The sequence below is a fragment of the Bos indicus genome, chromosome 14 (assembly GCF_029378745.1).
Source record: "Bos indicus isolate NIAB-ARS_2022 breed Sahiwal x Tharparkar chromosome 14, NIAB-ARS_B.indTharparkar_mat_pri_1.0, whole genome shotgun sequence".
Lineage (NCBI taxonomy): Eukaryota > Metazoa > Chordata > Mammalia > Artiodactyla > Bovidae > Bos > Bos indicus.
In genome coordinates this window covers 75,730,940-75,755,256 of record NC_091773.1, presented here as the reverse complement: position 1 = coordinate 75,755,256, position 24,317 = coordinate 75,730,940, and the positions used below count along the sequence as shown (strand labels likewise).

The 24,317-nt window shown below is 37.6% G+C and overlaps 1 protein-coding gene across 1 annotated transcript in view; it reads left to right on the top strand.

The window, feature by feature from the left end:
- The window catches only part of LOC139186833 (cyclic nucleotide-binding domain-containing protein 1-like), a 358,895-nt gene that overhangs the window by 322,507 nt on the left and 12,071 nt on the right, over positions 1–24,317 (top strand). The window contains exons 7-8 of the mRNA XM_070802178.1: positions 12,609–12,746; positions 15,294–15,426. Of these exons, the coding sequence (XP_070658279.1) occupies positions 12,609–12,746; positions 15,294–15,426 (271 nt within the window). The remainder of the gene's footprint in view (positions 1–12,608; positions 12,747–15,293; positions 15,427–24,317) is intronic.

The window sequence follows — 24,317 nt, the reverse complement described above, 5'->3', positions numbered from 1 at the left end:
AACAGCACAACAAACTGGATCTAGTAGATTTGTATTCAACATTGCAAACAGTTACAGAATATACACTCCTTTTAAGGGCACATGAAACATTTTTAAAAATTGACTTGATGCTGTCATAAGATGAGTCTCTACAAATTTCAAATGATTGATTGAAGCAATTCAAATTTGAAATCTTCAGTAACCACAGTGGAATTAAGCAAGGAAGGCATCAGATAAACTTGATACCAAGTTCAAGATTAACCTATAATTTTTTTTTTACAACAGGACTTTTAAAAATATTTCATTAGAATATTACTGATCTTAAAGTGGCTGCTTGTGATGATTATGTAACTCAGGCTCACTTGCTGCTGAAAGTGAAGTCGCTCAGTCATGTCCGACTCTTTGCGACCCCATGGACTGTAGCCCGCCAGGCTCCTCTGTCCATGGAATTCTCCAGGCAAGAATACTGGAGTAGGTTGCCATTTCCTTCTTCCTTGCTGCTGAAAATATCCCTATATTGGAGGGAAGGAAACAAATTTCTTTATCCTCACAATCTAAAGTTAGTAATATAATATTATCATTGATTTTTTAGAGTGCCCATACTTATAAGAGCATTGCATGTTATATAACAAAACAATAGAATGCATACTTTATTAGAAATCTGAGGGGTGACTGATGAACCAGGTGATTTTGTGAAAGAAATGAGATTTAAACTGGGTCTTAAAGCTGGGTAAAATCCAGAAAAGCATCCAGTGTGCTAGCTATTTCAGACAAGTGTTTCTTTTGAACAGTTAAGAGGTGAAAATACCCTGAGGGTGTTTGAAAAAAAAAAAAACACTCTTGTTTTAGAGGAAATAAAAAGAACTTCTCCTTCTCTTATTCATTATGATGTCTAGACTCCTCTTGCTAAAATATATGAGGGAAATAAAAGGACATCTTTTATAGCCAACTTTTAAAGAAGAATTTATTGACTATATCTAAAAGTCAAGTTGATTTGTTGTGAGTTTCACTTGTTGCTGTTCAGTGGCTAAGTTGTGTCTGACTCTTGGCAATCCCATGGACTGCAGTACACTGGGCTTCCCTGTCCTTCAGTATTTCTTGCAGTTTGCTCAAACTCATATCCATTGTGCCGATGATGCCATCCAACCATCTCATCCTCTGTTGTCCCCTTCTCCTCCTGCTCTCAGTCTTTCCCAGCATCAGGATCTTTTCCAATGAACTGGCTCTTCGCATCGGGTGGCCAAAGTATTGGAGCTTCCGCTTCAGTGTCAGTCCTTCCAATGAACAGTCAGGGTTGATTTCCTTTAGGGTGGACTGATTTGATCTCCTTGATGTCCAAGAGATTCTCAAAAGTGTTCTCCAGCACCACATTTTGAAATCATCGTTGGTGCTCAGCTTTTTTAATGGTCCAACTCTCACATCCATATATGACTACTGGTAAAACTATGCCTTTGACCATATGGACCTTTGCTGGCAAAGTAATGTCTCTGCTTTTTAACATTCTGTCAGGTTTGTTATAATTTTTCTTCCAAGGAGAAAAGCATCTTTTAATTTCATGGATGCAGTTTTTACTTAGAGACTGCAGAGTTATTAATATAATCTTAAAAGATCAATTCTTTTTCTATAGTAAGAAACATCTTCTTTGACTCAGCATACAAGTTTGGAGCAAATGTACTCAAAGAATTCTTTTAAGTCTCAACCTTTGGGATGACATAGTCCCAAGCAGATTATCCTTACAAAGTTTGTTCCTTCTAGATGTCACAATACGGTCTTAATAAGGCCAAAATCCTCCAAAAGATTATAAAAGGCAACATCTTTCCCTGCCTCTTTTATTTATAACATTGTTAAGAAGGTATCTTCTATATAAGCCTTTTATTTTTTTTCAAATTTCATGATAATTTATTATTATTATTTTTTTACTTTACAATATTGTATTGGTTTTGCCATACATCAACATGCATCCGCCACGGGTGTACACGTGTTTCCCATCCTGAACCCCCCCTCCCACCTCCCTTCCCGTACCATCCCTCTGGGTCATCCCAGTGCACCAGTCCCAAGCTTCCTGTATCCTGCATCCAACCTGGACTGGTGATTCACTTCTTATATGATAATATACATATTTTAATGCCATTCTCCCAAATCATCCCCCCTCCCTCTCCCACAGAGTCCAAAAGACTGTTCTATACATCTGTGTCTCTTTTGCTGTCTCGCATACAGGGTTATCATTACCATCTTTCTAAATTCCATATATATGCGTTAGTATACTGTATTGCTTTTTCTTTCTGGCTTTAAATCATAGGGAAAAAGCAATCTTTTTCTGTGTATAGCAACAGTTTTTAACCTTTTTGGAAACAGAGAGACAACCTTGCAAATCTAATGAAAGCTGCATAAACTCAAGAAAAAATGGAAATTTACAAACAACCATATATTGTGGTGCAAAATATTAGGAGTTTAAGAGTTTTAAAATTCATCCTTAAAGGTCAGTCTTGAACCCCTCCTCTATCGAGGCTTTATATTTTCTCTGTCTCTTCAGTCCCTTAAAACAAAGAAAACATGTTTCATAGTGTTGAGAACAAGACCTTTCCTTGGTTTAACAATAGCAGCTGTAATTTTAGTTATTCATCTTGTTTAATGTGCCTGGAAGCTAGAATAAATGGAAAAATAGTACAAGAACAAAAATTGTACCTAAGAAAGTCTTTTTTTTTCAGAAAAGTTTATTCTTGAAAATGTAGTTTAAAACAAATCTCAACATGAAGCTTTTATTAAAAAAAAAAGTGTGATGGATGTGTGTGCCTCTGTGCTCAGTAGCTCAGCCATGTCTGACTCTTTGTAACACTGTGGACTGTAGCCCACCAGACTCTTCTGTCCATGGGATTCTCTAGGCAGGAATACTAGAGTGGGATGTCATTTCCTCCTCCAGGGGCTCTTCCTGATCCAGGGATTGAACCCACATCTGCTGCATCTTCAGCACTGGCAGGTGGATTCTTCACCACTAAGCCACTTGGGAAGCCCCATAAAGGATGGACCAATTCCTAATGTTCAGAGGCAAGTTACTTGGATTATGCATTTTTGGAGAAGTTAATTCTTAAATCATGGGAATACATTGCTTCACAATAAAGTTATCTAGCAATTTATTTTTCAGTAAAATGACATGAGATTTTGGAAGTAAGAGGACATTTTCCTTTTGTGTGCCTCTACTAACTATCCCCCTAAACAAGATTATATACAAAATCTTAAAAATATTTTCCAAAAAAATTGAGAAAGATTGAGTTTTAAATCATTAAAGTAGATTCATAATATTATCTAATTTTAAATTATATTTATTGAAAAAAATTAGAAAATGCAGAAAAGGGCTTCCATTCTGGCTCGGATGGTAAAGAATCTGCCTGCAATGCAGGGTACCTGGGTTCGATCCCTAAGTTGAGAAGAGCCCTTGGAGGGGGGTGTGGCACCTCACTCCAGTATTCTTGCCTGGAGAATCCTCATGGACTGAAGAGCCTGGCAGGCTACAGCCCATGGGTTCTCAAAGAGCTGGACATTACTGAGCCACTAAACACACACTCACAATAATAAAGAGAATTCTCTGCAATTTCATCATGTAGCTGCTGCTGCTGCTGCTGCTGCTAAGTCGCTTCAGTCATGTCGACTCTGTGCGATCCCATAGACAGCAGCCCATCAGGCTCCCCGTCCCTGGGATTCTCCAGGCCAAGAGTACTGGAGTGGGTTGCCATTTCCTTCTCCAATTCATGAAAGTGAAAAGTGAAAGTGAAGTCGCTCAGTCGTGCTGACTCTTCGAGACCCCATGGACTGCAGCCTACCAGCCTCCTCCATCCATGGGATTTTCCAGGCAAGAGTACTAGAGTGGGGTGCCATTGCCTTCTCCGTCATCATGTAGAGGTAACAGCTATAAATATTTGATGTATATAATTTAACATATTTTGTATATCAACATAAAGATGTTAAGAGATAATACAAGCATGAAAAATATGAGAATCTTTAAAATTGAAATATAGTTGATTTATAATATTGTGTTAGTTTCAGGTATATAGCAAAGTGACTCAACTGTACATTTAGATTTTTTCCATTATAGTTTACTACAAGATATGAAATGCAGTTCCCTGTGCTATACAGTAAATCCCTGTTGTTTATCTATTTTTATATGGTTCTGTGCATCTGTTAATCCATATTCCCAACTTATCCCTATCTGTACCTCCCCTCCCCTTTTGGTAACCTTAAGTGCAATTTATATGTCTGTTAGTCTTTGTAAGTAAGTTAATTTATACTATTTTTAAATATTCTGCATATTTCTCTGATTTGCTTCATTTAGTAGGATAATCTCTAGTTCCATCCATGTTGGTGCAAATGGCATTTTCAATTTTTTAAGGCTGAGTAATATTTCACTGTATATATACACCATATCCTCCTTATCCATCAATCCTAAGAGTTGATGGACACTTAAGTTGCTTTCATGTCTTGGCTAGAGTGAATCAGATTAGATCAGATCAGTTGCTCAGTCGTGTCCGACTCTTTGCGACCCCATGAATCGCAGCACGCCAGGCCTCCCTGTCCATCACCAACTCCCAGAGTTCACTCAGACTCACGTCCATCGAGTCAGTGATGCCATCCAGCCATCTCATCCTCTGTCGTCTCCTTCTCCTCCTGCCCCCAATTCCTCCCAGCATCAGAGTCTTTTCCAATGAGTCAACTCTTCGCATGAGGTGGCCAAAGTACTGGAGTTTCAGCTTCAGCATCATTCCTTCCAAAGAAATCCCAGGGCTGATCTCCTTCAGAATGGACTGGTTGGATCTCCTTGCAGTCCCAGTCATTCTCAACAGTCTTCTCCAACACCACAGTTCGAAAGCATCAATTCTTCGGCGCTCAGCCTTCTTCACAGTCCAACTCTCACATCCATACATGACCACAGGAAAAACCATAGCCTTGACTAAATGAACCTTTGTTGGAAAAGTAATGTCTCTGCTTTTGAATATGCTATCTAGGTTGGTCATAACTTTCCTTCCAAGGAGTAAGCGTCTTTTAATTTCATGGCTGCAGTCACCATCTGCAGTGATTTTGGAGCCCAGAAAAATAAAGTCTGCCACTGTTTCCACTGTTTCCCCATCTATTTCCCATGAAGTGGTGGGACTGGATGCTATAGTGAATAGTTCTGCTATAAATGTTGGATTACTTGTATCTTTTCAAATTAAGACTTTTATCTTTTCTGGATATATGCCCAAGTGTGGGATTTCTGGATCATATAACAACTCTCCGCTTTTAGTGCTTTGAGGAATCTCTGTACTCTTCTCTATAGGGGCTATATAGTGCCAATTTATATTTCCATCAACAGTGTAGGAGGGTTCCCTTTTCTCCACACTTTCTCCAGCATTTATTATTTATAGACTTTGAATAACGGCCAATCTGACTGTTGTGAGGTATACCTCACTGCAGTTTTGATTTGCATTTCTCTAATAATTAGCTACATTGAACATCATGTTATGTGCTTCTTGACCATATGCACGTTTTCTTCTGAGAAATGTCTGTTTAGGTCTTCTGCCTATCCTTTGACTGTATCATTTTCGCTTTTGTTGTTGGGTTGTATAGCTCTTTGTATATTCTGGAATTTAAGCCCGATTGATCATATACTTTGCAAATATTTTCTCCTGTTGGGTAGGTTGCTTTTTCTTTTTCTATGGTTTCCTTAGTTGTGCAAAAGCTAAAAAGCTTGATTGCTGCTGCTGCTAAGTCGCTTCAGTCGTGTCCGACTCTGTGCGACCCCATAGACGGCAGCTCACCAGGCTCCCCTGTCCCTGGGATTCTCCAGGCAAGAACACTGGAGTGGGTTGCCATTTCCTTCTCCAATGCATGAAAGTGAAAAGTGAAAGTGAAGTTGCTCAGTTGTATCCAACTGTTAGTGACACCATGGACTGCAGCCTACCAGGCTCCTCCACCCATGGGAGGTCCCATTATTTATTTTTTATTTTATATCTGTTGTCTTAGAAGACAGAGAATGTTGTTTTGAACTTGCATTTTAGATGTTTTTTTAAAAAATGTCTAAAATTAAACACAAGCTTCCTATTATCATTGAAAAAAATAGAAGGAAGTTTGAAAATAAATATAATAAATTTTCTGTCATTTTCACTTCACCTCTTCTCTGAATAGCCTTGTAATTACATTTGTACAGCTTTTCTTGAACTGACACAAGGATAAACAAATGTATACACTTATACAGAGTACTGTTTTTGTAATCGTTCCTTTTAAAAAGTATTTAAAAAATAGATTTGCATCTGTTATTTTTTTCATCATAAGCAATGTTAAAATCTTTAGATGTAATTGATTTTTAACACTTTGTTAGAACTTAAAGTTATATGAATGTATATATATATAATTTATTCACATAAACATGTCTGTATACATACATACATAGACATACAAGCTACACACAACACACACCCACATGTTGACCTAAGCTGGGGACCATTACAGGGATCCTGCAGTCAGGAGTTGCTGTAAAGTGCTGCATTAACTTCTTTAAATATATCTCTAAGAAAGCAGTGAACTAAATTTAGATTCTTAGGAAAGGAGTTTCTGGAAAAGTATTTCATATGTTTTGTAATTATTTTAGTAAATATTGCCGATTATTTATTTTCCATTTTTAAAGTTTTGTGTTTTTTGGTACACTTTTTCACCTTATGTATTAAAGTATCTCTCCAGTCTCATAGGTTAGAGTAATTTAGTATTTTCAATCTGATGGATTAATAAATATAAAACTGTTTTCTAGTGAGGTTGAGCATATTTCTTCCCTTTGAGGTTCATTTGACTATTTTCTTCTGGAAATTCTGAAAATATTTTTCTCATTTCTTGTAGTCATTTGCTTTTGTTGTTTTTATTTTTAGGTCAAATTATTAGTGTCATTAGACATTTTAGGTACATAAAATTTTATCACTTCTTCATTTTTATTTCATTGCATTTATTTCTCCTTTCCATTTACAAAGTTCTAATTCTTATAATATTAAACTTGTAATTTGAACTAAGAAAAGCTACATAAATCTTTTTTCTTTCCTAGTTTCAGAGCATAGATATTTTCAAGTATTTTAATTCTATCTTCCTGTACCTCTCCTTGGCATTTCTGCTGTAAATTATTTTAAGTTTATCTTGTTTTAAATGCATTCCATATTAGTTATTTAAAAATTTTATATATGAAAAAAATTTTTTATATATGAAAAAATAAAATTTACATTTACTAATTTTGTCAACTTTTTGCATTCATTCTTTTTGAAATGAATGTTTTCCTAGCTAAAATACAATTTTTAGCAATTTGTTTCACATACTGTCTGAAATTATCATCTTTTTTTAACCCATTCTGTATTGCTTTTTTAAGTAAATACACAATTCTAGTTCTTTGAAATTTCTTTTTCTTGAGCACTTTGAAGATGGCCAAAGTTATAGAACAGAATGGAAATGTTATAAGCATTAATCACTTAAATTAATTCAATCAAAATAAGTGAGTGTATAAAGAGTGTTAGAAGTTGAATCCTTGCCTGATATTGAGTGTCTGATATTAAAAAATGAATCAAGAAAGAAAACCTTAAGAATTTTATTCAAGGTCATGGATGATTTATGCTTTCATAAGAATTTATTGGGTAACTCAGACTGAGTCTTATTAAAAAACAATTAGAATATTAGGAAAAATGTGTATAAATCATCTGCTGGAAATGATTGATAGTTAATGAGACTAGGTGGCAAGAAGACACAGAAGAACTACATAAGAATGGCCATAAGATAACCATGATAATGTGGGTAATCACCCAGAATTGGACATCCTGGAGTGTGAAGTCAAGTGGTCCTTAGGAAGCATTACTACAAACAAAGCTAGTGAAGGTGACAGAATTCTAGCTGAGCCATTTAAAATCCTACAAGATGATGCTGTTAAAGTGATGCACTAAATATGTCAGCAAATTTGGAAAATTCAGCATTGGCCATAGGACTGGAAAAGGTCAGTTTTCATTCCAGTCCCAAAGGGCAATGCCAAAGAATATTCAAATTACTGTACTATTGCACTCATTGCATATGCTAGCAAGATAATTCTCAAAATCCTTCTAGCTAGGCTTCAAGGTACATGAACCAAGAACTTCCAGATGTACAAGTTGTATTCAGAAAATCCAAGGGTGGGGTGGGGAAAGCAGAGGAAACAGAGATCAAATTGTTAACATCTATTGGATCGAAGAGAAAGCAAGGGAATCCCAGAAAAACATCTGCTTCATTGACTACACAAAAGCCTTTAACTGTGTGGATCACAAAAACCATGGCATAGTCTGAAACAGATGGGAATACCAAACCACCTTAGCTGTCTCCTGAGATACCTGTTTGCAGATCAAGAAGCAAAAGTTAGAACCGGCCATGGAACAATGCACTGGTTCAAAATTGGGAAAGCACTACATCAGGGCTATATATTGTCACCCAGATTACTGAACTTCTATGCAGAGTACATCATATGTAATGCTGAGCTGGATGAATCGCAAGCTAGAATCAAGATTACTGGGAGAAATATTTGGGGTTTTTTTTGAAAATTAATGACTGTCTGAGGAGGCCTTACAATTAGCTGTGAAAAGAAGAGAAGCGAAAAGCAAAGGAGAAAAGGAAAGATATATCCATTTGAATGTAGAGTTCCAAAGAATAGCAAGGAGAGATAAGAAAGCCTTCCTCAGTGATCAGTGCAAAGAAACAGAGAAAAACAACAGAATGGGAAAGACTAGAGATCTCTTCAAGAAAATGAGAGATAACAAGGGAACATTTCATGCAAAGATGGGCTCAATGAAGGACAGAAATGGTATGGACCTAACAGAAGCAGAAGATATTAAGAAGAGGTGGCAAGAATACACAGAAGAACTGTACAAAAAAGATCTTCACGACCCAGATAATCATGAAGGTGTGATCACTCACACTCACCTAGAGCTGGACATCCTGGAATGTGAAGTCAAGTGGGCCTTAGGAAGCATCACTACGAACAAAGCTAGTGGAGGCGATGGAATTCCAGTAGAGCTATTTCAAATCCTAAAAGATGATGCTGTGAAAGTGATGCACTCAATATGTCAGCAAATTTGGAAAACTCCGCAAATTTGGACTGGAAAAGGTCAATTTTCATTCCAATCCCAAAGAAAGGCAATGCCAAAGAATGCTCAAACTACTGCACAATTGCACTCATCTCACATGCTAGTAAAGTAATGCTCAAAATTCTCCAAGCCAGGTTTCAGCAATACGTGAACCGTGAACTTCCAGATGTTCCAGCTGGTTTTAGAAAAGGCAGAGGAACCAGAGATCAAATTGCCAACATCTGCTGGATCATAGAAAAAGCAAGAGAGTTCCAGAAAACCATCTATTTCTGCTTTATTGACTATGCCAAAGCCTCTGACTGTGTAGATCACAATAAACTGTGGAAAATTCTGAAAGACATGGGAATACCAGACCACCTGACCTGCCTCTTGAGAAACCTGTATACAGGTCAGGAAGCAATAGTTAGAACAGGACATGGAACACCAGACTGGTTCCAAAAAGGAAAAGGAGTACATCAAGGCTGTATATTGTCACCCTGCTTATTTAACTTATATGCAAAGTACATCATGAGAAACGCTGGGCTGGAGGAAGCACAAGCTGGAATCAAGATTGCCAGGAGAAATATCAATAACCTCAGATTTGCAGATAACACCATCCTTACGACAAAAAGGGAAGAGGAACTAAAGAGCCTCTTGATGAAGGTGAAAGAGGAGAGTGAAAAAGTTGGCTTAAAGCTCAACATTCAGAAAACGAAGACCATGGCATCTGGTCCCATCACTTCATGGGAACTAGATGGGGAAACAGTGGAAACAGTGTCAGACTTTATTTTTGGGGGCTCCAAAATCACTGCAGATGGTGATTGCAGCCATGAAATTAAAAGACGATTGCTCCTTGGAAGGAAAGTTATGACCAACCTAGACAGCACATTCAAAAGCAGAGACATTACTTTGCCAACAAAGGTCTGTCTAGTCATGGCTATAGTTTTTCCAGTAGTCATGTATGGAATTGAGAGTTGGACTATAAAGAAAGCTGAGCGCTGAAGAATTGATGCTTTTGAACTGTAGTGTTGGAGAAGACTCTTGTGAGTCCCTTGGTCTGCAAGGAGATCCAACCAGTCCATCCTAAAAGAGATCAGTCCTACGTGTTCATTGAAGGGACTGATGTTGGAGCTGAAACTCCAATAAGTTTGCCACCTGATGCAAAGAGCTGACTCATTTGAAAAGACCCTGATGCTTGGAAAGATTGAGGGCAGGAGGAGAAGGGGATGACAGAGGATGAGATGGTTAGATGGCATCACCAACACAATGGACATGGGTTTTGGTGGACTCCAGGAGTTGGTAACGGACAGGGCGGCCTGGCATGCTGTGGTTCATGGGGTTACAAAGGGTCAGACACGATTGAATGACTGAACTGAACTGAACTGAACTGAAAGGCCAGTTTTATTAAAAAATAAAAGCATCCTAAGAACAAAGTCTGGGAGTGGGTGATGGACAGGGAGGCCTGGCGTCCTGCGATTCATGGGGTCGCAAAAAGTTGGACATGACTGAGCAACTGAACTGAACTGAACTGAAGACCAAACAGTGATATATAAATCCTGTAACACATGTTGAATGAGCTACTCTCATCCCAAGAATGAATGTCCATTGTGGCCTTTAACCACACTAAAATGTTAATGAAGAGGAGCATCTCAGTAGCAGAAAATTCAATATTCATTCATGATAAAATAAAAATTAGCACTTAAACATGATAAAAAGCTCACATTCATTTATAATAAAACAAAACTAACAGTAATTCTTGACAAAACAGAAATATTACATATAGCGTTACTATAACATGATTTTCTCAGTTATGCAGATGATACCACTCTAATGGCAGAAAATGAAGAGAAACTAAAGAACCTTTGACGAGGGTGAAAGAAGAGAGTGAAAAAGTTAGTTCGAAACTCAACATTAAAAACACTAAGATCAAGGCCTCTGGTCGCGCCATTTCATTGCAAATAGAAGGATAAAACATGGAAAGAGTGACAGATTGTATTTTCTTGGGCTCCAAAGTCACTGTGAATTTTGAGTCCAGGCATGAAAATAAAAGATGCTGCTCTTTGTAAGGAAAACTATGACAAAACTAGACAGTGTATTAAAAAACAGAGACATCAACTTGCTGACAATAGTCCAAATAATCAAAATTATGGTTTTCCAGTACTCATGTACATATGTGAGAGTTGGATCATAAAGAAAGCCAAATGCCAAAAGATGCTTTTGACTTGTGGTGTTGTAGAAGACTCAAGAGTCCCTTGGACCACAAGGAGATCAAATTAGTCAATCCTACAAGAAATCAACCCTGAAGATTCATTGGAGGGACTGATGCTGAAGCTCCAATACTTTGGTCACCTGATGCGAAGAGCTGATCATTGGAAAAGACCTTGGTCCTGGGATAGATTGAAGGCAAATGGTGAAGGATGTAGCAGAGGACAAGATGGTTAAACAGCATCAGTGACTCAATGGACATGAGTTAGAGGAAACTCCAGGAGATAGTGGAGGACAGAGGAACTTGGTGTACTACAGTCCATGGGGTCGCAGAAAATCAGACAGGGCTGAACAACAACAAACCAACAACTTGCTTTTCCCATTTAACATGTTATACAACCTTTAAGGTCTTAAGCTTTATATAAAAGCATTCAGTTCTGGTTCCTCACCTTGTATGGTCCTGAGTTTCCTATTCTAATATGTGTGACAATTCCTAGACCTCAGACCCTGAGACTTTCATCTAAGTTTGATATTACTCTGGACCACTTTGGTTCCAACAGTTACTTTAAATTCCTTCTTGATTTTCGAACCGGCAGATTCAATTTCAGCTACTCATTCAACTAAGGACAAAATTCAACTGTTCTGTGGATTTGAAGTGGAACAGTAGAGATTCTCCCACATCACTGGTAGCCGGCCATATTGACCTGATGTCTTCTCTGAGAACTTACCCCTGTTTATCTAGACGCCCTTCAGTTTTTCTCAGGCAAACACGAATACAAATCTTCTATGTAGCTGTACACATTCTCACTACATCCTAATAACTTACAGTATGTACTCTAGTGGTAATATTTTTGTTATGCTTAGTATCTATTTGTAGCATAGTAAGTTAGGAGACCCTATACGAATACATACATATGCCAGTGATTTATCCCTGCCTAACAGTATATTCATTTTCATTATTACTACCGACATGAGTATAACAAAATAAATAGAAGACCCATAGATACATGTACACTATTTTCTCATCACTTCAACAAATATTCATTGAATGGCTCTTATGTACAAAGCACTATTTCAGGCATTTAAAATGAATCAGTGAATAAAACAGAAGATCTATTCTTATGATTTATTTTCTTCATGCTAGTGAAAAAATAAAGTTTTCTTGTTTTGGGAAAGTAATATTGGCCAGAAGAAAAGACTTCAGATCCTCTTCTTTCACACACCTGGAGCTTGGCCTATGATACTCCCTTTTGTAGACTCTCTTAGACTGATCCTATCATTGATATTTTTATGTTGATGAATAATGATGAGGTTTAAGTAGTCTTGGTTTTTTTACAGCTTGGACAATGGAGTACCTTTGGAACCTTGGAAGTTGCAGCTCATATTGAATCAGAAACAAAGGAGTACTCAGTGGTGACAGAAGAAGACTGTGAAATTCTTAAAATTCCAGCAAATAATTTTGCAAAGTTAAAAGCGGTATGTTTTTGTTGTTGTTGATGGTGGTGATGTTCAGTCATTAAGTTGTGTCTGACTCTGTGACTCCAGGGACTGCAGCACACTGGGCTTCCCTCTCCTTCACCATCTCCCAGAGTTTCAGTTCAGTTCAATTCAGTTCAGTCGCTCAGTTGTGTGCGACTCTTTGTGACCCCATGAATCACAGCACGCCAGACCTCACTGTCTATCACCAACCCCCAGAGTTCACTCAAACTCACATCCATCGAGTTGGTGATGCCATCCAGCCGTCTCATCCTCTGTTGTCCCCTTCTCCTCCTGCCCCCAATCCCTCCCAGAATCAGAGTCTTTTCCAATGAGTCAACTCTTCGCATGAGGTGGCCAAAGTACTGGAGTTTCAGCTTTAGCATCATTCCTTCCAAAGAAATCCCAGGGCTGATCTCCTCTAGAATGGACTGGTTGGATCTCCTTGCAGCCCAAGGGACTCTCAAGAGTCTTCTCCAACACCACAGTTCAAAAGCATCAATTCTTCAGTGCTCAGCTTTCTTCACAGTCCAACTCTCACATCCATACATGACCACTGGAAAAACCATGCCTTGACTAGACGGACCTTTGTTGGCAAAGTAATGTCTCTGCTTTTCAATATGCTATCTAGGCTGGCCATAACTTTTCTTCCAAGGAGTAAGCGTCTTTTAATTTCATGGCTGCAGTCACCATCTGCAGTGATTTTGGAGCCCAGAAAAATAAAGTCTGACACTGTTTCCACTGTTTCCCCATCTATTTCCCATGAAGTGATGGGACCAGATGCCATGATCTTCCTTTTCTGAATGTTGAGCTTTAAGCCAACTTTTCCACTCTCCTCTTTCACTTTCATCAAGAGGCTTTTTATTTCCTCCTCACCCTCTGCCATAAGGGTGGTGTCATCTGCATTTCTGAGGTTATTGATATTTCTCCCGGCAATCTTGATTCCAGCTTGTGCTTCTTCCAGCCCAGCATTTCTCATGGTGTACTCTGCATATAAGTTAAATAAACAGGGTGACAATATACAGCCTTGACGTACTCCTTTTCCTATTTGGAACCAGTCTGTTGTTCCATGTTCAGTTCTAACTGTTGCTTCCTGACCTGCTTACAAATTTCTCAAGAGGCAGGTCAGGTGGTCTGGTATTCTCATCTCTTTCAGAATTTTCCACAGTTTATTGTGATCCATAGTCAAATGCTTTGACATAGTCAACAAAGCTGAAATAGATGTTTTTCTGGAACTCTCTTGCTTTTTCGATGATCCAGCAGATGTTGGCAATTTGGTCTCTGGTTCCTCTGCTTTTTATAAAACCAGCTTGAACAACTGGAATTTCACGGTTCACGTATTGCTGAAGCCTGTCTTGGAGAATTTTGAGCATTACTTTACTAGCGTGTGAGATGAGTGCAATTGTGCGGTAGTTTGAGCATTCTTTGGCATTGCATTTCTTTGGGATTGGAATAAAAACTGACTTTTTCCAGTCCTGTGGCCACTGCTGATAGCACATGTCAAAATCCAAAACTGCATGAATAGGTGATCACAACTTAACTTTGACCCCCCAATTCTGCTGCATTAGGAAAACTTATTTTTTTCAGTTTTAACAACTTATTCTCTTTCATTCAAGTTGCAAAATATACCCATCTTGTATTTCTCTTCCCCTGAAGGGTAGAGGTGAAAGTAGAGGAATTCTGTAGAAATGGTGGATTGGGGGACCACTATGGTCATCCTCTGTCAGAAATTCTTCATGAGATTTAACCCTGGTGTGTGGGCCACAGGCACTGCGTAGGCTACAGTGAGATCCTGTGTGGGGAGGAGATCAAGAGACATCCATCCTCTTGATTTAGGTCTTTAATAGTCGAGATTTCTTTTGATGTAGTGGTCTCAGTGACACAGAAGACTTTCCCAATATTCAGTGAAGCGTGAAAGTGTTAGTCGCTCAATCATGTCCAACTCTTTACAACCCCATGGACTGACTGTAGTTCACCAAGCTCCTCTGTCTGTGGAATTCTCCAGGCAAAAACACTGGAGTGGGTAGCAATTCCCATCTCCAGGGAATTTTCCTGACTGAGGGATTGAAACTGGGTCTTCTGAATTGCAGGCAGATTCTTTACTGTCTGAACCACAGGAGAAACCCGAGATTCAACTTCCTTTCAAATCTCTGGTTTCAGAGTGGCTGGCCTCAAAAAAGGTTTCACATATTTGGTTTTATTTTCAAAATGTCAGTAAGTATCACTTATTTGGTCAAATAAATGTTCCATCAGATACAACATTTGAGTGTAGTCAACTATGATAGAATTCTTTTAAAAATGCTAAAATATCTATAAGAATTTAAAAATAAATAAAAGGTGGGAAAATATTTTAGTAGACAATATGAAGATTAAAATTTCAGTAGGGTTATGTGGTCTTGGTTTTATAAAAATTCAAATATATTCTATTATAGTTTGCATTCATATAACCTTTATTTGTCTTTTCACTGCCATTTGCCTATCTTCTATCCTTTTATCTTTTTTTAAATTACTTAATACACAAATTTTGATGGTGACTTTTTGTTTCAGGAAAAGACAAAACTGGAAAATCAACAGAAGGTGAAATTAATCCATAAGTGTCCATATTATGTGGAGTGGCCTACTTTATCCATATACGAACTAGTTACATTCACTAAATGGAAAAAATTTCCCCCAGGTCATGGTGAGTTTAATGCAATTTTTGATTACTTTCTTTACATTATATTATTGAAATTTGTAAGAGCTCATAATTTTAATATTTATTTTATAAATATTATATTAAATATAAAGATATCAAATATTTTATAATTTAGTACTTTATATACTATTTTGTCACATGTGTTTGTCTAATATATTTCATGTTAACTTTCAGTTGGATGTTTAGATTGTTGCTTTTTTAATTAAACATCATTCTGTATTGATTCAAAGGGTGATCCAGAAGTAGAGTTACTTCCACATCCTCTATTTCTCCCCACAATCCCTACCCTTCTTGATTTAGCCTTGCTGTCAATGTAAGGACCAAACTATATGGTATAAATGCAATGAGAAATTATAGTCATTTTTGTGTGTGTGTTATCTTGGAAGAACACATACTTAAGTTGCACATTTGCTTGTCTGAACCCATGCTACACATTATCAGGGAAAATATCGTTACACAGAGTAGTTAAGATTAAAAGCAGGAGCCGCAGTAGTGATGCTGCCTGTATTTCCAATATTTAGAGCTGCAATGATGCATGAACATGTTGGATTACATATACACAAAACAAGTAGGTGGCATTGAGTCATTTCTACAATATTTTCATCTATGAGAAGTATACTAAATAAGGGATGCCAACTGGAATGGGTTGATTTTGGGTCCCGTGAAATTCATTATGTGAAGCCCTAATCTCTTGTTGTTATTCAGGCACTAAGTCATGTCCAACTCTTGCCACTCCTTGGACTGTAGCACACCAGGCTCCTCTGTCCTCTGCTATCTCCTGGACTTTGCTGCAATCCATGTCCATAAGTTCAGTGATATTATCTAACCACCTCATTCTCTGCTGCTCCCTTCTCCTTTTGCCTTTAGTCTTTCCCAGCATCAGAGTCTTTCCAATGAGCTCTTCACATCAGATGACCAAAGTATTGGAGCTTCAATAATAGTCCTTACAGTGAATATTCAGGGTTGATTTCCTTTAGGATTGATAACTTTGATCTTGCAGTCCAAGGGACTCTTGTAAATCTTCCCCAGTACCAGTTTGAAAGCATCAATTATTTGGCATTCAGCTTCTTTATGGTCCAACTCTCACATTTATACATCAGTTCAGTTCAGTTCAGTTCAGCTCAGCTCAATTGCTCAGTCGTGTCCAACTCTCTGTGACCCCTTGGACCACAGCAGGCCAGGCTTCCCTGTCCATCACCAACTCCCAGAGTTTACCCAAACTCATGTCCATCGAGTTGGTGATGCCATCCAACTATCTCATCCTCTGTCATCTATACATAGCTACTTGAAAAAATATATACCTTTGACTATAAGGACTTTTGTCAGCTAAATGATATCTCTGCCTTTTAATACACTGTCTAGGTTTGTCATAGCTTTCTTTCAGGGAGAAAGTGTCTTTTAATTTAATAGCTGCAATCACCATCCACAGTGATGTTGGAGCCCAAGAAAATAAAATCTGTCACTCTTTCCACTTTTCCCCCTTCTATTTGTCGTGTAATGATGGGACCAGATGCCATGATCTCAGTTTTTTTTAACACTGAGTTTCTAGCTAGCTTTTTCACCCTCCTCTTTCACCCTCATTAAGAGGCTCTTTAGTTTCTCTTCATTTTCTGCCATTATAGTGGTATCGTCTGCATATCTGAGGTTGTTGATACTTTTCCCGCCAATCTTGATTCCAGCTTGTGATTCATCCACCTCTACATATAAGCTAAATAAGCAGGTTAACAATATACAGTGGCCTTATCATACTCTTTTCCCAGTTTTTGGAAATTTCCCCCCAAACCAGTCATTTTTCCATGTCTGTTTCTAATTGTTGCTTCTTGACCTGTAGATAGGTTTCTAAGGAGACAAGTACAGTGGTCTGGTACTCCCTTCTCTTTCAGAATTTTACACAGTCCATGGTGATCCACAAAGTCAAATGCTTTAGCACAGCCAGTGAAGTGGATGTTTTTCTGGAATGCCTTTGCTTCATCCATGATGCAGCAATTGTTAGCAATTTGATCTCTGGTTCCTCTGCTTCTTCAAAACCCAGCTTGTACATCTGAAATTTCTCAGTTCATGTACTGCTAAATCCTAGCTTGGGGGATTTTGACAGTGACCTTGATAGCATGTAAAATGAGCTCAATTGTATGGTAGTTAGAACATTCTTTGGAATTGCCTTTCTTTGGGAATGTAATGCAAACTGACCTTTTCCAGTCTTGTGGCCAATACTGAGTTTTACCAGTTTGCTGACATATTGAGTGAAGCACTTTAACAGCATCATCTTTTAGGATTTTTAAACAGCTCAGCTAGAATTCCATCACCTCCACTAGTTTTGTTCATAATAATGTTTCCTAAGGCCCTTAGCCGGGAGAAATATCAATAACCTCAGATATGCAGATGATACCACCCTTATGGCAGAAAGTGAAGAGGAACTAAAAAGCCTCCTGATGAAAGTGAAAGTGGAGAGTGAAAAAGTTGGCTTAAAACTCAACATTCAGAAAATGAAGATCATGGCATCTGGTCCCATCACTTCATGGGAAATAGATGGGGAAACAGTGGAAACAGTGTCAGACTTTATTTTTCTGGGCTCCAAAATCACTGCAGATGGTGACTGCAGCCATGAAATTAAAAGACGCTTACTCCTTGGAAGAAAAGTTATGACCAACCTAGATAGCATATTCAAAAGCAGAGACATTACTTTGCCAACAAACATCTGTCTAGTCAAGGCTATGGTTTTTCCAGTGGTCATGTATGGATGTGAGAGTTGGACTGTGAAGAAAGCTGAGCACCGAAGAATTGATGCTTTTGAACTGTGGTGTTGGAGAAGACTCTTGAGAGTCCCTTGGACTGCAAGGAGATTCAACCAGTCCATTCAGAAGGAGATCAGCCCTGGGATTTCTTTGGAAGGAATGATGCTAAAGCTGAAACTCCAGTACTTTGGCCACCTCATGCGAAGAGTTGACTCATTGGAAAAGACTCAGATGCTGGGAGGGATTGTGGGCAGGAGGAGAAGGGGATGACAGAGGATGAGATGGCTGGATGGCATCACTGACTCAATGGATGTGAGTCTGGGTGAACTCTGGGAGTTGGTGATGGACAGGGAGGCCTGGTGTGCTGCAGTTCATGGGGTTGCAAAGAGTTGGACATGACTGAGCGACTGAACTGAACTGAAGGCCCACTTGACTTCGTATTCTAGAATGTCTGACTCTAGGTGAGTGACTGTACCATTGTGATTATGTGGATTATTAAGACCTTCCTTCAGAGAAGGCAATGGCAACCCACTCCAGTGTTCTTGCCTTGGAGAATCCCAGGGACGGGGGAGCCTGGTGGGCTGCCATCTATGGGGTCGCATAGAGTCGGACACAACTGAAGCGACTTAGCAGCAGCAGCAAGACCTTCCTTGTATAGTTCTTCAGTGTATTCTTGCCACCTCTTCTTTATCTCTTCTGATTTTGTTAGAGCCTTATTGTTTCTGTCCTTTATGGTGCCCATTCTTGCATGTAATGTTCTCTTGATACCTCTAATTTTTTTTGAAGAGACTTTAGTCTTTCCCATTATACTGTTTTCCTCCATTTCTTTGCATTGTTCATTTAAAAGGCCTTCTTATCTCTCCTGTGAAACTCTGCGTTCAGGTGGGTATATCTTTCACTTTCTCCCTTGCCTTTCACTTCTCTTCTTTTCTCAGCTATATATAAAGCCTCCTCAGACAGCCTCTTTCCCTTCTTGCAATTCTTTTTCTTTGTGATGATTTTGGCCACTGTCTCCTGTACATTGCTATCCCCCATCCATAGTTTTTCAGGTACTCTGTCTACCGCATCTAATTCCTGGTATCTATTCATCACTTCTGTTGTATCATCGAGGGACTTGATTTAGGTTATCCCTGAATTGCCTAGTGGTTTTCCCTACTTTTTTCAGTTTAAGCTTGAATTCAAATATAATGCTACTTGGATGTGGGACCTTTAGGATACAATTAAGTCATGAGAGTGGAGTCCTTCTGAATGATATTCGTGCCCTAAAAATTAGGACGAGAAAGAGTTGATCTCTCTTTCTCGGCTATGTGAATATACTGCAAGAAGACAGCTATCTGCAAACCAGAAAGAAGGCTGTTATCAGATATTGAATCTGTTAGCACCTAGTTGTCCCAGCCTCCTAAGTTCTAAAAGAAAATGTTTACTGTTTAAGCCACCCAGCCAGCACTAATCGTTATCACAGGCAAAACTAAGTCACTAATACAAGAGGAGCTATGGTAGGTGGGTCAGAGTTTTGGATCTCATTCAGTCAGGAATCACTATGGTGTCCGACCTCAAACCTATAGATCATAATTGCAGTGAAGGATGTGATCAGAAGGAGGAGAACACTTCTGAATTAAGTTTAACACTAAAGTTCTAAAAAGAATGAGTCTAATTTATAAATTCCAAAATGTGACTATTCTAATAACAAAAGTATGTTGAAAAAGTGGTGGAAACTGGCTGTTATTTGAGGAAGTCACTACATAATAGGAAAGTGAGGTGTAGCATAGACTATATAGACATTTCATTTCTTGAAAAAAGAAAAAAATAAGTACATTATGCTTCAAACGCTGAGTCCCTAATAAACCTGTTCAATTTAGTGCTACTCTGCATACTTTGCTGAATTTGTTCCAAGTTTTTTCTGTGCTTTTTTATATATTATTTATCAGTTTTTAAAATGCAGTGTTTCACCCAATTTAGCCAAATATTTATTTTCATCTTGCTTATAAAAATTGAATATGGTATGTTGCATTTTCTTTCAAGAAACATTTTTTTCCTAATGATGTATTCATTTTTTGGCCAAAAGTGTATTTAGAAGACAAGTAGTAAACTGATCTGTAAAAAATTGGAATTTAGCATTTGTAAAGTCAGTATATGTATTGTGTAGAATTATTATCTATTTTTTTGTTTTTTACTTTACAATATTGTATTTGTTTTGCCATATATCCACATGCATCCGCCACGGGTGTACACGTGTTCCCCATCCTGAACTCCCTTCCCACCTCCCTCCCCATTTTTAAATTGAGTGTTTGGATTTACCATAGGGTCTTCCTTTTGTATTAGAAATATCGACTCTTGGCCCATACTTCAGTTCCAGGGCTATCTTATATAAGAATATTATAGCCTTGCCAACTTAGCAGGATCTTAATAGTTCTGAGATGATTTTAAAGGAAGGAAGAAACTGTAATCAAAGAGTTTTTTCAACTACATGAACCAAAAGGATATGGGATTTGGAAAAAGGGGAACAATCATGTTTTTTTTTTATTTATTTGATTACTAATGATGAATAATTTGTGTTTCAACCTAAAATATTTAACTTTAGCATCAAAAAGTTAAGAAGATCCTGACTTGACACATAGTTTCTTAGACATGCTGGGTTCAAGTTTGTTTTTGGTGAATGTATTTTGCACTAATGGTGGAAACTATTATATTGAAAAATCTGTGATTGTATTTTACAAGTCAAAAGTTACATTATTCTTCTTCTGTTCCCAATTGTTTAAATATTTCATCCTTATTCTTTAACAGTTTAAAAAACCATTTTTCCTCCTTAGGGAAGAATGGCAATTTCACTAGATGATTCTCAAAACTTCTTTCATCTCTAAAATACTATGGTTCCCATAAATAAACATACTGAAGTGAAGAATAAGTTCTTTTAATCTAATTTTCTTTTATGGTGCTAGCAAACATGATATATCAAAGAGAAAGCATTAGATATAATCCATCTCAACTTTATTCAAGATTTATTTTGTAGCTCAAATTATACTTTCATTATCTAGGTTTGAAATTAGCAGTTGTATGAATTCCAAAGCATAATTATGTGTGTTTTGATCTTATTTTAGGAAAATATATTGGTGAAGTTTCAGAGAAATTTTGTTATTGAAAATCTTGATAGAACTTAACATTAATCCCTGGAAATCTATGATATAAGTAAAGCTTATTTCTGGCTCTATTCCTGTGTTAACTTGTCTTTTTTTCCATCTGCTTCATTTGCAAAGGGAGACTGAACATAATGTATGTGTACAAAATCTTCCCTGGTGATCTTTTTTGAGGTGTAATTGACTGGATAATGGCAACCAGCTGATCTCACTAATCAACCTATGTCTATGTGTATCGTGTGTATAAGAACAAAATGGTAAATTCGTTAGACATCAATGAACCATTTGTGTAAATTTTATTGTTATCTTGCTTATGTCAATACGCTCCATGTTTTCCAGGTTGGGTATGATGCAGCAAGCATAATAATTAGAGATACTAAAAATGTATTATTGAAGTTAGTTTTAAAAGATAAAATATGCAAATATAACAATTGTGAAAAAAATCTAGACTTCACAAACCAAAAATGGAGAGTTTTAGCTACAACATTTCTACCTAATGTTTCTAAACCCCAGTTTTTGGACATCTGTCTTTGCAGATGAATTAACTATGGAGGCTACCAAAACTCTTAGCCCCAAGGACACTCCCAAGCACCCCAGAACCAGGCTCACATCTTGGAGTGCCAGTGATTGTGATGTGCTTTTCTTTCTCTCTCTCTCTCTTTTTTTTTTTTTTTTTTGCATTAAGTGAATATTTTGTAATGTAGCATATTACTTCATTTAATTATTTTAATAGACTTTACTGCTTAAGGAAGTTTTAAATTCATGCAAAAACTGAACAGGAGGTACAGAGAATTCCCATATATCACCTGCCCCTGATCTTGAATGCTATCCTTGATGATTAGAATATTCCACCCAAGTGGTTCCTTTCTTATAGTAAATGAATCTACATTGAAACATCATCAACAAAGCCCATAGTTTATGTTAGCACTCATATTTGGTATTAGACATTCTGTAGTTTGGACAAATAGACATTTGTCCACCATTTTGGTATTGTGCAGAGTACTTAATGCCTTAAAAATTCTCTGTGCTGTACACATTCATCTCTTCAAACCTCTGGCAATCAGTGATCTTTTTACTGTTTTCTTTTGATTTTGCCACTTCCGTATTGTCACTGAATTGAAATCATACAATATGTATATAGCTTTTCAGATTGGTTTCTTTCCCTTTAGCATTGAAGTTTCTTCCCAATCTTTTCATGGTTTGTTAGTTAATTTCTTCTTAACACTGGATATATTCCATTGTCTGGATGTAACTCAGTGTGTTTAACTGTTCATATACTGAAAGACATCTTAGTTGCTTTCAGGTTTTGGCATTCTGAATAAAGCTGCTAAAAACATTTGCATGCAGACTTTTCTGTGAACATTAGTTTTCAACTCTTTTGGGTAAACATTAAGGAGTGAAATCACTGGATAATATGATAAAAGTATGTTTTCTTTGTGAGAAAGTAAAACACTGACTTCCAATGTGGTTGTACTATTTTGTATTTTCACCAGCAATGCGAGTTCCTGTTGCTCCTTGCTGGCATTTGCTGCTGTTAGTGTTCTAGATTTTGGCCAAATAGATTTGCATCTATTTAGCCAAATAGATTTGCTTTAATTTCCCTGATGATATATGAGTGGAGTACCTTTTCATATGCTTTTTGATTGATATATCTTCTTTGGTGAAGAGTCAAATTCTTTGTCCCATTTTTAAAAATTATATATATATATATATATGTATTTGTTTTCATATTGTTGAGGTTTAAGTATTCTTTATATATTTTGGATAACAGTGCTTTTCAGATACGTCCCTTGCAAATATTTTCTCCCAAGTGTTCCTTGTCTTCTCATACTCATAATACAATGTATTTTTGAAAAACAGAAGTCTTTAATTTTAATGAAGACACCACTAGACCCAAGAGACATGGGTTTTAATCCCTAGGGTTGGGAAGATCCCCTGGAGTAGGAAATGGCCAATCCACTTCAGTATTCTTGCGTGGGAAATTCCACAGGCACAGACCCTGGAGGGCTACAGTTCATGGAATTACAAAGAGTCAGACAAGACTGAGCCCATACCCAAGGGAGCAAGTCTAGTTGTTCCAGCACCATTTGTTGAAGAGACTGCTTTTGTTTCATAATATTACTTTTACTCCTTTGTTAAAGATCTGTTGACTGTGTTTGTGGAGTACATTTCTGGGCACTCTATCCTGTTTCACTGATGTGTTTGTCTGTCCTTAAGTCAATATCACACTGTCTTGTTTACTGTTGCTTAATAGTGTTTTGAACTCCAAGCCAGGCTTCAGCAACATGTGAACCGTGAACTTCCAGATGTTCAAGCTGGTTTTAGAAAAGGCAGAGGAACCAGAGATCAAATTGCCAACGTCTGCTGGATCATTGAAAAAGCAAGAGAGTTCCAGGAAAACATCTATTTCTGCTTTAATGACTATGCCAAAGCCTTCGACTGTGTGGATCACAATAAACCATGGAAAATTCTGAAAGAGATGGGAATACCAAACCACCTGACCTGCCTCTTGAGAAACCTGTATGCAGGTCAGGAGACAACAGTTAGAAGTGAACATAGAATAACAGACCAGTTCCAAGTAAGAAAATGAGTACATCAAGGCTGTATATTGTCACCCTGCTTATTTAACTTCTATGCAGAGTACATCATGAGAAACGCTGGGCTGGATGAAACACAAGCTGGAATCAAGATTGCCAGGAGAAATATCAATAACCTCAGATATGCAGATAACACCACCCTTATGGCAAAAAGTGAAGAGGAACTCAAAAGCCTCTTGATGAAAGTGAAAGTGGCTTAAAGCTCAACATTCAGAAAACTAAGATAATGGCATCTGGCCCCATCACTTCATGGGAAATAGATGGGGAAACAGTGGAAACTGTGTCAGACTTTATTTTTTTAGGCTCCAAAATCACTGCAGATGGTGATTGTAGCCATGAAATTAAAAGATGCTTACTCCTTGGAAGGAAAGTTATGACCAATCTAGATAGCATATTAAAAAGCAGAGACATTA